Source organism: Eretmochelys imbricata, chromosome 1 (genome assembly GCF_965152235.1).
Source record: "Eretmochelys imbricata isolate rEreImb1 chromosome 1, rEreImb1.hap1, whole genome shotgun sequence".
Classification (NCBI taxonomy): Eukaryota; Metazoa; Chordata; order Testudines; family Cheloniidae; genus Eretmochelys; species Eretmochelys imbricata.
Window position 1 is genome coordinate 156,031,779 of NC_135572.1, and position 12,569 is coordinate 156,044,347.

General features: G+C 40.6%; 1 protein-coding gene across 1 annotated transcript in view; it reads left to right on the forward strand.

The window, feature by feature from the left end:
• The window catches only part of MAOA (monoamine oxidase A), a 39,405-nt gene extending 27,061 nt beyond the window's left edge, over window positions 1–12,344 (forward strand). The window contains exons 6-15 of the mRNA XM_077817604.1: window positions 702–843; window positions 1,411–1,560; window positions 1,905–2,064; window positions 2,891–2,987; window positions 4,967–5,020; window positions 5,918–5,975; window positions 6,411–6,508; window positions 7,975–8,086; window positions 9,985–10,047; window positions 10,575–12,344. Of these exons, the coding sequence (XP_077673730.1) occupies window positions 702–843; window positions 1,411–1,560; window positions 1,905–2,064; window positions 2,891–2,987; window positions 4,967–5,020; window positions 5,918–5,975; window positions 6,411–6,508; window positions 7,975–8,086; window positions 9,985–10,047; window positions 10,575–10,730 (1,090 nt within the window). The 3' untranslated portion in view covers window positions 10,731–12,344. The remainder of the gene's footprint in view (window positions 1–701; window positions 844–1,410; window positions 1,561–1,904; window positions 2,065–2,890; window positions 2,988–4,966; window positions 5,021–5,917; window positions 5,976–6,410; window positions 6,509–7,974; window positions 8,087–9,984; window positions 10,048–10,574) is intronic.
• Window positions 12,345–12,569: the final 225 nt, after the last annotated feature.

A 12,569-nucleotide genomic window follows, 5' to 3' on the forward strand; every position in this document is an offset into this window, starting at 1 on the left:
CCCATGGAGGAGAAAGGCAGAAGACCTCCACTAACTGGCTATCAAATGCATCTCCTGTTGAGAAAATATTTGTTTTGTGGCAGTAGTGGCAACTGGGAAACTAGTTAAGAAGCAGGGTAAATAAGAATGGGTAAATGATAGGGAGCTTCTTATAAACATATTCAAATAGTCCTTTCTACAGGCCAAAAAAATTGAATTGAGCAAAAATGATCTGTGCGCTTTCGGGAAATAACCTTGTTCAAAGATAATAAAGAAAAACTAATAATAGCCAACAGCAAAGTAATATTTATTATTGCTTAGTGGCTAATTGAATTTAAGTTCAATGGTTAACAACAACAAAAACCTGTTTTGAACCAAAACAGAATTGTTATGGTTTTTCTCACCAAAACAAAAAAACAGACATTTTGTTCAGGTGCAGTGAAATATTTTAAATATTGTTTTGAAACCATATTTCATTTTGAAAGTGTAGTTTCAAAACAAAATGTCAAAACCAAAACATTTTGATATTGCCAAAAAAAAAAAAATAAAACTTCCCCAGTTTTTTTCAGCTGAAACTATTTAAGTTCAACCTGAATTTGTGATTTTGTTTCAGGGCCCTGAAAAATGCATTTTTGGTGAATGTACTAATTATCCAAAAACTTTTACCCAGCTCTAATATCTACTTCCTAACCCCGTTGTCTTTGCTTTTGTTTTGCATACAGAACTGCCAGAGAGTTTGCTACTCTCTTTGTGAATATCAATGTCACCTCTGAGCCACATGAGGTCTCTGCTCTCTGGTTCCTGTGGTACGTGAAGCTGTGTGGGGGGACAACCAGGATATTTTCCGTAACCAATGGGGGGCAGGTACAGAATGTCATAAATGTTTCCTTTCTTGAGATCATAATGAACAAGTGTGGTGGTCCTTTTCCATTGCACAAACTTAACAAGTTCTCTGCAGTTAATGAAAAGATGAATAATCAATCAATAATTTACACAGTGCAAGAGTTCAATATGTGTTTGAAAGTGTCAAATTATCATCTATGGGAGCTCTGTACAATGTGGCATCTAATCAATCTAGGCCTCAAGTTAAAGCAGGACAATTTATTTAACTTCCCTCCCCACATCCCTTCAACATAGGTTTTTTTGCTGCTGTTGTAATAGCTGCCATTTTGGTTTCCATGGCCACTTATTATTGAATGTATGAGTGTCCTTCAAGCATACAAAGCAAGTGTAGTTCAAACTAAATATAAGTGTAGTAAAAAGTGTACTTGGATAACTTGATTAGTTAACTCAAAACAACTCTTGAAAATCTGGCCTTGTTTGTGTGCTCTGTGTACTTGAAAATCTGACCCTGATCTTCTCGTGTGTTAACAGAATTTATGATAGACTCTACTCTGAAGATGATTTCTTGGTGGGTTTTTTTTTTTCCAGGAGCGGAAGTTTGTTGGGGGTTCTGGTCAGATTACAGAAAAGATAATGGAACTCCTCAAAGGCAGAGTTAAACTGGAGAGGCCTGTAGTTTGCATTGATCAGTCAGGTGATAGTGTCATCGTGGAGACTCTAAACCATGAGATATATGAGGTAATTCAATAAAAATAATAGTAATTTGCATTTAGAGTGTGTGTGAGGGGAAATGTCCACTGCAGCTCTTAGCCAAATGTAATCAGCACCACACATTTGTGTGTCTCTGCTTCTCAGACTCCCCTGAAAGTCTTTGAAATCTGCTTTACTGATTTATCTATGACTGGGTCTCATATTAGTGTATTGTTAGTTGGCTCCTGACATTAGTCTACCTTCTATCTGCTTTGTTTTATTGTGTCATTTTATAGTGCCACAAAGGTCATTGTAAATAAAGGAAAATAATATTTAGGTTCATATCTAAGATTGAAGGTGTGTGTGTGATATATCAATTCCTTGTGTTTCAGGGCAGTTATGTGATTAGTGCCATCCCCCCAGGCCTGACTACAAAGATCCATTTCAACCCAGAACTACCGTCAGAGAGAAACCAGTTAATTCAGCGTCTTCCTATGGGTTCTGTCATTAAATGCATGGTGTACTATAAAGAGGCCTTCTGGAAGAAGATGGGTATGTGGGTACCAACTCCAGGGAAAAATGAAGAACTTGGGAGTTTAGTGTTACACTAATTTTAAAGCCACGGTTTTATCATCTTTAAGTGTTGGAGAATGGGCAAAAAAAAAAGTTTCCAGAACTGTGTGTGAGGATGCTTCATTTCCAATATCAGAACAGCCACCGTTGCATTAAACAGGTGGATTTTTTTTATGTTATGAGGATTTATATCTCTTCAACCAGCCACCAAGTCATTCCACTGTTGCCCACTACAGGGTTTCTTGCACCTGCCTCTGAAGCATCTGATTACTATCAGAGGCGAGATACTAGACTGGGAGGACCAGGGGTCCGATCCACTATGGCAATTCCTATGTTATGTCCTACCCCTGCTGTTTCTACCCCACTTCTGTGTAATCCCCTTTGAGAGTTCCACAAGGAGTACAAGATTGAGTTTCCACTGAGGAGGCTTGCCAAGAATAGGGTTCTGGTGTTGTTTTGGGCAAGCTACTTGAGGAACAAATAAAATATATTGCTACTAAGTCTGAATTTTTTTTTCAGTTTCTGTTATTTGATAAGAGTAAGTCTCCATAACTTTCTGTGAGTCGCAAATAAATTCATGCAAAGCAACAAAATCCCCATTTAAAAACAAATTAGGATGTGTATGTACACGCAGTTTGGGAAACTGTACTGACAGGGAGAGAGAGAATGCTAGAAGGAGGTTCCAGATTTCTTGGTATTATCAGTGAATGAAGAACAGCTCTACATTTACTTTTTATGGAATTTTTTTCATTACTACCAGTGAATAACACCCAGCAGTTATTATATGTTTCCTTTCTCCTGTCAGATTACTGTGGCTGCATGCTTATTGAGGACGAAGAAGCTCCAATTTCAATAACCTTAGATGATTCCAAACCTGATGGATCTGTGCCTGCCATTATAGGGTAAGGAGCCCCTAGTCCATATTCCTAGATTTTTAGATGCTTTTTAAAGGACTTACGGAGGGGATTGGAAAGCATGCAAATCACTATAGGTGATATTCATACATTGTAAGGATGCATGGAAGGCACACTGCAGTCTTTGGGCATCCTCTTGTGTGGGATAAAGTAGTTATGCAGCCCCTTCAAGCCTCTGGATTCCTTGGAGAGAGGCTTTTCACCAGCTGTGAGGAGGCTGGTGGGAAGGGAGGTACATTGTCCAATGTGCCTATTCCTATGGTTGAAGTTAAGCATACATTTAAGGGTTTTGCTGAATTGGGTCCATAGAAATTAAACCTCTCTTACTCAAATTTACCAAGCATCTTGCTCTGGCTATACTGGGCCTTCTCTTTTGGCCATGCTGAATACTGAAAATGCAGTTGACAGAAGCCATTGTTTGTCTTGAATCTGCAATGCATTGAAGAGAGGTGAAGGACTGTTCCTCACAGCATCTTGTAATTCGGTCGAAGCACAGCTGCTCAGTGACAGATTTGGAATTCTGGAGAAACTGCCAAGTATTTAGCATTTTATTTTGGAAGGAGAGCTGGAAAATGTGTAACAGCACTTAGTGGCTTTTGAAAAGAGTGAATTAAGTGAATATAAATTAAAGAAAAGTTTACTAAATGTTTCCATTTTAAATCCAAGGCGAACCTTCCAAACAAGCTGAAAAAACGCTTGTGTATATATACCAAATAATTGCATGTACAGTACCATACAGAGAGAGCCTAACACTCCTATTGAATTGTGTAACATTATGGACACACAGTTTTAAAATGTCCTTGTTCTGAACATCATGAAACCCCCTAACATTCCTCTCAAGTTACTGTCAACAACAGGAATGTAAATATTTTTTTCTTGCTACTAAAATCAATGTCGGAATCATCTCTTTGCTAATATGCACAACTTTATGAAGGATTCCAGGAGCCAAATTCATCTGAGGTCAATGGAATTATTCCAGGAATCAATTTGACTCTAGCTGAAAACATCTTAGAGCAATTACTGTTAGGAATGTGACTAGCCTTCTAAACTGCTTGTCATAAAATATATGTTGTGTATACTGTAGCCTCACTCTCCTGCAATTGCCCTGCAGCTGACCTAATCATGGATCTTTTAATAAAAGTGTTATTGGCCTTGTAGGAGGGGCAGCTACCTGGGAATTTAGAGGGACAAGAAAACTAGAGCCCAGTTCAAGGAAACTCAGGTCTTGATCTTAGCCAATTCGGATTTAGATCTCGATAAGGAAAGAGAGGCTGCACGTCTTGTATTGGTTGATTATCTCCTCACACTGGAGGAAGATCAGGGTGTTGCCTAATTCCGTTTCCACTGAAGTCAATGGGCATTGCACCGCTCAATTCAGTGAGAGGAGAATTAGGCCAATGCTGAGCAATTTTGAACATTCCACCATAGGGGTGTTTATTGATTCTTCCAGAACTGTGAGCTCTCTTTGATACCAGTTACCACAGGGTACTATTGACCCCTGTGCAGATCCTAGCAGGGGTAGATGGAGTTGCTTTCAAAGGGCTCGACCCCTTTCTGAGATCTCCCCCAGACTCTCCCTTGTCAGTAGTCCATGCCTCCGTCACCTTCACCTTGAATTGCTGTACTATGCTGTACCTGGGGCTACACCTTCAACCCATTAGGAAGCTTCAGCTAGCACAGCACGTGGTAATCAGTTTTGTTAGCTTCCTGCAAGTAGCACTTTACTCCTGCGCTCTGTGATCTCTGTACAAGCTGATCATTTCTGGATATAATGCAAGAAGCTATTGAATATGGATAAATGTATTCTGTGATGATTAAGCTATTTATCTGGTAAAAGAATGAGACTTACCAGGAGTGTGTTTGCCCCACTCATTGTAAAATCTTTTAAACCAAAGACTTTATACGTGTGCTTTGTAAATCAGCCTGTGTATTGACACTGCACAATACTTATGTCCTCTTGTCTTTAGTTTTATCCTTACAAGAAAGGCCTATAGACTTGCACGGGTCAGCAAAGAAGAGAGGTAAGAACTTACAAATTTCAAAGAGTTGTTCTTTAGGATGCTTCACCAAGTAATTTTATATACCCATAGAGCAACTACAGATAATAGTATTTCCTAAACGCCAAGGGCCAAACTCAGCTTGCGTAAGCAGGCACAGCACCCAGGGAATCCATTTTAAGGATATTTTAAAGGGTCCACATGCTATCTGCTTTTTCATGTTATCACTAGCACATTGTCTTTCATAGATAGTCCTGGGGCACTGTTTTGGTCTGCGACAACTGCTGGTTATTGCAAAGATTCTAAAATGCTTGCTTCCTTCCTGACCATTTTCACATAGTTGGTCCATTAATGACATGAAGGGAGTGCTGAGGTACATAACCTTCGGTGTCCTTCCCCTAAGGGCCAGACAAAAATATTCTGACATTTATTATTATTTACATACATGTATAAACGTCCATGTCTACAACAGTACTATTTCCACAACCATGTATGAAAAGAGTCCAGTTTGAAGCTTATTTTGTTATTCATAATAAATAAAATACCATTGAGCATTTTACAGGTCGAAATTTGCTCTCAGCTACCCTGTTGTAAATCTGGAGTGATTCCATTGACTTCATTGGAGCTATTCCAGACTTCTACCAGTGAATCTGAGTATAATTTGACCCTGCATCCTCAGATAACTGTACAAACATTCATTTGTTGGCACTCAGTCCAACATGAGCCTCCTAAATGTGATATCAGGATTTAGCACTTAGGCATCAGTGTTTGAAAATTTGGCCTAAGGGTATGAACTTGGAATCTGTTGCACGTGCAAAAATAACTTTACCGTGTATTGAAACAGATTTTAATGTTAAGAACAGCAGCAAAGAATGAGGTTCTTTCACTTGTTTTCTGATCGCTGTTTATATTTGTGTTTAGGAAGAGAAAAATCTGTGAGCTGTATGCCAAAGTGATGGGCTCAGAAGAGGCTTTACATGTGAGAAACCATGGCCTGTTCTTTCATTTACATTGTAGTAGTGCTACTTGTTTCTTCCGAGTGGTGAAGCAAGGACAACATTTACATTTTAGTTCTCAAAAGCAATGCAGGTTACGCCATAGGATACCCGCTTCCCCAGCTGCTGTTGAACCCCAAACACTAGCAGGAGTCAAGAACTCTGACTCTACACCAGAAAAGAGGATAAGAATTGTCAAAGTCGTCTATATTATATGGGAGATCAGTTCTCCATAGAAGTACAAACCTGCTCATTTTGTGCTGTTGGATAGTATTAACAGCATGCAGTGTGAGTCCTGCATCAGCATTGTAAAAAAAAATTCTAGTTTTGTTTCCTAAAAGCCGAACATTTACTTATTTTATTTCCAATATCCTAGCCAAGGGCTTGTTCTTTCTTTCACGTCTTGTTAACTGTTACAGCCAGTGCATTATGAAGAAAAGAACTGGAGTGAAGAACAGTATTCAGGGGGATGTTATACAGCCTACTTCCCACCAGGCATCATGTCTCAATATGGAAGGTAAACAAGATAACATTGTGCTTTTTTTTTTAAGTAACTTCTTTGTAATTGTTACAATATTCTTTCTATACAAAACACATTGAACATACAGCATAGGGTGAAATCCTGGCCCCACTGAAGTCAACGTGAGTTTTGCTGTTGACTACAGTGGAACCAGGATTTCACCCATAATCTTCAGTGAAACAGAACACACTGGCTAATGGACCTATGTCAGCAATACAAGACCTCTTCCCACTAGGTCACTGACCATTTTTGCTACTTAAAATGTTTAATATGTTCCTTCAGTGCTTTCTAGAAGAGTGATGTTGTGACCACTGAAGTCAATGGGAGAGTTGCCATTAACTCAATACCGGCAAGGTCAGGCTCAGGCAGAGCTAATTCAGTTAGTCACAGGGAAGGAACAAATAAGTAAAATTCTTATAACGTAAACCCAAACCCACAAACGACATACAGTTCTTACATCTAACTAGGAGCATAGGAAAATTGCTTTGTTCATATGGCCCACTTCAGCTACTAGTGATCAGAAGTCTAGCTCTATTACTGAAGTACTTGCGGTGAACATGATACTCCTTCCTGCACACAATGGGAACTCCTCAACCCATACGTCCTTGGCAGGGGCACACTATGGCCCTTTTAAGATTTTTCTCAAGCTGGCTGCCAGTCATCTGGGAAATATCCTGTCCATGTTTCAGGATGCTGGGGATTCCCTGAACATGTGGGTGCTATATTTTATTAGCCTGAGTGCCATGGAGTGATGGGTGAGGTTTATGGCTTTGCCCAGAGGCCGAGCTAGTTTCTGGCAGCTGTTTAAAGTCTAACCCAGTGTTTTCTCTGTGACCAGTAGAGACTCTCCCTCTATGAAAAGGAAGTGAAATTCCTGTGGCTGTGTGGACCAGGAAGCTTATGGAGTTTGTGCAGCTAGCATCTGAACTAGAGCAGCGCAGGGTCCTAAAGGGGGAGATGCAGCTTTCTCTTCTGCACACAGAAGCATCTCTCTCTCTTCCCCTTTAGCATGCAGCCATACAAATGGGAAAGTTCTGCTGAATCTCAAAATATAAGAGCAACCCATCCCTGCAAAGGCATCCTTCGTATCCAGTTGTAATGGAAGAATAAAAGCAAAGCGGCCATACAGGGGAAATAAATCCATTTAACCACAGTGCATTTCTGGTGCCTCTTAGGATTGTTCTCTATCCAAGCACTAAAATGAGACATCTTCTGAGAGATCAGTTTGTGTCTTGGATTTTCTCTGATTTTCTGTGTCTTGACTAAAGTTAACATGTTGTAAATAGGAGCAGGTAAGATGCTAACCGAAGGGAAAACCTAATGTATTTCTTTCCCTTTCCATACCAGCCCTTTAGGAATTCTTGAGAAACTTAACAGGCTCTAGTGTCAAGGGCAATAATTGCTTTTAAAATGATCGTCAGCCTTCTGTTAGTGGTCTTTGACATTTGACATTTGTTTTAAAGGATCATTCGCCAGCCCGTCGGCAAGATCTACTTTGCGGGCACAGAGACTGCTACCCAATGGAGTGGGTACATGGAGGGGGCTGTGCAGGCAGGAGAGAGAGCAGCAAGAGAGGTACGGATAGCCACTTTTCCTTGATCATGGCTATTGAAGACCAAAAGAGGTCAGATGTTTCATGGAGATTTTGATCTTCGTTTCTGACATGGAGTATGTCTGCATTTGGAGCTGGGGCTGTGATTCCCAGCCAGAGGAGACATATCCATACTAGCCGTCATGGGGCTAATCACTAAAACTAGAATGTAGCTGTCCTCGCATGAGTGACAGGGCCACCCCAAGTAGGTGCCGGTCAGAGACTCTAGGTACATACTCAGGGCTAGCAGCCCCTCCCACCACTCCCATTGTTGCAGCTACATTTGATTTTTAGCCTACTCCCTCACTGAGAGCTACCACAAGTGGGTCTCCTTGAGTTGGGAATCATATGCCCCGCTCAAAGTGTAGACATACTCTGGGTTCATTAGCTACTGTAACTGTACTAATGAAAGAGGGCTCCTAGAATGAACAGTGGCAAGATTCCAAAACACCACGAGCCAAAGTTTAACTATATTCTGTATATTATTAAATCCTTTGAGGCATTACAAGTTAAAGTCTCAGACAAATCTGAATGTTATCAAATTCATCACTGAAATATTAAATCCAAGCCAGTGCAATGTATCCTGTGCCTAAAAATAAACACCTCAATCCCAGTTCTGCCCTCAGATCTACCCATGCAACTTCCCTCAGAGTCCATTATTTGTTTTAGCTCATTATGTATTTCTTGCACTAGCTTTTATTTCCAGTTATAGAACCTTAAAATCTGACCTTTCTATGACAAGTGGTCACTCCCTTCTGCTTCTCTCTGACAGAGAGCATGTAGCTGAGGTCTGTCGATCCATCATAGGCAACGAAGAGTCTGTTTCAAAAAAAATAAAAAGAGCAAACAAATAGCACATACAGGGCTTGCTTCTCTGTCAGACTGGGGATGTCTGCACAGCAGCTGGGAGGCTTGCTCCAAGCCCAGACAGACGGACTCGTGCTCACGCCGCTTGAGCTGGCATGCTAACAGTAGCAGAGTGGACACTGCAGCCTGGGTGGCAGCACAGACTAGCCATTCAAGTCCCCAGTCCGCCTGACCTCCTGGGTCTGGGCTCAGCTAGAGAGCCCAGGCCACCATCCCTGTCGCACTGTCCTCACTGCTATTTTTAGTGTGATAGCTAGAGCAGAGCTAGCATGAGTCTGTCTCCCCGGACTGAAAGGCTGGCTTTCAACAGCAGTGTGGATGTACCCAGGATAAAAGGGCCTGCAAGTGGGCACAGACTATATTTTACCCCTGCCACTGTTCCTTTACTCTGGCAGAGCAGTGTAAAGGAGGCTTAGTGGGACTGAGAATCGGGTCCAGGGCTTCCATTTGATATGATAGTATATTATTTTAATAATCATAAGTGTTTCAGATCACCCCTCCTTCTCTTTCCCTCTACACACCACAACAGTGGTAGCTACAGAGACATTTACCTATTTGTGCTGCAGACATTTTATGACCTTGCAAACCTCTGCCCTTGTTACAGCACTATGGTTTTTTGTTGTTTTAGAAACACTGATTTTTATACTCCCCAAAAAGCCAAGGGATAACTCCACAATTGAACCTTCAGAGGCACAAATTTACACCCCTGTCCCTTTGATTGGCAATCCAACCAGCATCACTGCCGGTAGATGTTCAATCTCATGAGTGACACAAGGTTAAACTTACTTTAATATTTCTCAGGTTGGGTAATAGATTGTCAGGTAACCTTTTCGCCTGTGCCTGGTGGGATGAAACCTATGACAACGGTCTCAAGTGGGAAAGCTGCACAAGTTGCTCTGACTTTTAGCTTATGAAAAAAAGAGTTTTTCATTTTCTTCATTACTTAATATATTACCAGCCTATGATTATTAAATAAAACATGAATGTTTATGTGGTGTCATTATTTTTCTTCCAGATATTGTTCAATATGGGAAAGATCTCAAAGGGTGAAATCTGGATGCCTGAACCAGAGTCAGAGGCAAGCTTTATATCCTATGCATTGATAGAGCAATAGCTAAACCCAGTGTTCTGGTTGCTAGCCCTAGCTAAGTTCTTATAGCGATGGGGCCAATTGAGTGCTTCTGATCACCTAACATTATGAATGAATTCATCTTCCCAGCACCCCTGTGAGGGAGGGAAATATTGTTTGTTATTTTGCAGATGGGGAACTAAGGCCCAGAGAGAATGATTTCATTGCTCAGGGTACTACTGGGAGTCTTGGAATAGCCAGGAAATGAACCTGATTCTGCTGACTCCCAATCTAGGTCCTTAACCACAAGGCCACCCTTCTTGCCTAACCTGTTGTCTGATTTATATCCGTGGTTCTCAGCCTTTTCCATATTGTGACCAAGTTACAACAGAAGGTGTTTTGGGACCCCCTCCTGCCCCACATTTAGTTAAAAAGAAAGAGAAGCCTATGATTTATATAATACATTCGTGAGCTCTGTACTCTCCCTCTCATGGCAGAGGTGACCCTGCACTAATACTGAATGTTTCCTCCTCCAGGATGTCCCAGCCTGGCCAATCACTACTACCTTTTGGGAGAGAAACTTGCCATCTGTACCAGGACTGCTGAAGCTCGTTGGATTTTCCACTTTCTTCACTTCAGTGGCTGCCATTGGGCTGTTTGCCTACAAAAAGGGGCTGCAAGCTCAAAACTAAAGAATGTCCATGGGAAATTGCATACTTGCTGTTTTCCCCTTCCCAATCCAAGGGTTATCTTTGGAGAGGAGTCACACGGAAGGCTGGAAAGGGCAAGAGACCTTCTTTAGGTGTTCAAAAAAGAACGTCTACATTAACACACCAAAACCATTCAAATCAGTGTCAGTTCAACAACAAAAAGATCTATTGTGGTGAAAGAAGTGGCATTTCTAGTTTCCTTCTACATTAATTTGGCTTGATTGACAGCATAAAATCAATTGCATATATTTCCTAATATCTGGAGGGGACAATCCAGAGCAGAAACTTTGCAAAGGGCAAGATGCCCTTGGATAATATATTTTTCTTCCATTTGCTGTTTTGTTTTTTTTTAAAAGTAAAATTAATATATATCTTTGTTTCTAAATCCATCTCTGTGCAGAGGTTGAGTAGGTTAGAGGGCTCTTCTGTAAAATCCCTGCTGCACATAAGACTGACAAGCCAATCTGACTTACAATAGCAACAATTAATTACAAACATATTTGAGTAATTATTACATAGAGATATAGAACTTAGCCATGAGCTGAATGAAGATAATTAGCATTCTACTCCCACCCCCCAGTTCAATACAGCCAGAAAAAGAATACAGATGAACTTTTTGACTGTATGTTATTGAACAAATGGCCACACTTGTCTAACAGTGGAGATCTGTATCTCAGTTGTCCATTTGCTATGGATTATGTGGACACATTATGGATCTGTTACCTTCTGTCCTATACACCTGTAATGCTGCTTGGCCTACTATTAAAATTGACAGAAGTGAATTAGCGAAGTTAAAGACCAACTGACCTAGGATACTAAAGACATTATTTTCACAGTGTCAGCAGTTTCCTGGCTCCCTATTAATTTGCTGTTTCCCTTCACATATAATCTGTACTGCCTTCTTACTTTCAGGGGAAATACATGTGGGGCTGGAATTACTGCCTTGTAAATGCCATTAATTGGATGCTTCTGGCCATCCCACTGTTGTACAGGAGACATTTATTGCTACATTCCAACAATGCTTCTTGCACTTGGAACTTTAGAGTGTTTGTTTTCCAAATAAACACTTTTCAGCGTGTTAATTTAGAGTACAAACAGAATGATTTAATAGTGCTTAAGGCCTGATCCTGACATCACGGAAGCCACTTATATCCAGGGGAGCAGATGCAGGCCCTGAATGAACATTAATCTGCACCTCTTGGAAAAACTGAATCAAGGCTGTCGTCTTCTACGCTAGGATGCCTAAAACCACTCTACTGCTTTCTGCAGTTCTCTTATGCTAAACGATGAGCTCAGAGAAGCCAGAGTGTGTCTACCGATTAAATTAATGCGGTGTTTACAACTTGTTTTCTGCAGGTGCTGGGCTATAGTTGGTGTGGTATGTTCTCCAAAAGTATTAACCAAATAATCACTGTTATTAACTGAAATGGAATATATACATTTCAAAATGTGCCATTGTTATGAACTGCTTTTAAGAATGTGGATATTGTATGTAAGTCCAGGAATTCCATTGTAATTCAACAGTTGTGAAATGTGCCTTTCAATAGTCCTCAAATCTTGATAAAAGGATCCATTTTGTAAAGCTTTCTTCAGATTCTTTCACTTGCATCTTTTTTGTGAGTTTGCCCAGTGTTCTACTTATTTTAGACTTTGCCATCTGCACCTGTGTTAAAGCTCGTAATACATCACATACAATAAAACCGAAACACATCCAATGGATCTTAATCACCAGACACAGAAAGAGAAGTCTTCTCAACCCATATGACCTCTCTCCTAACCCCTCCCTTTACTCACCCTCTGTGCCTGAGAGAACACATGAAT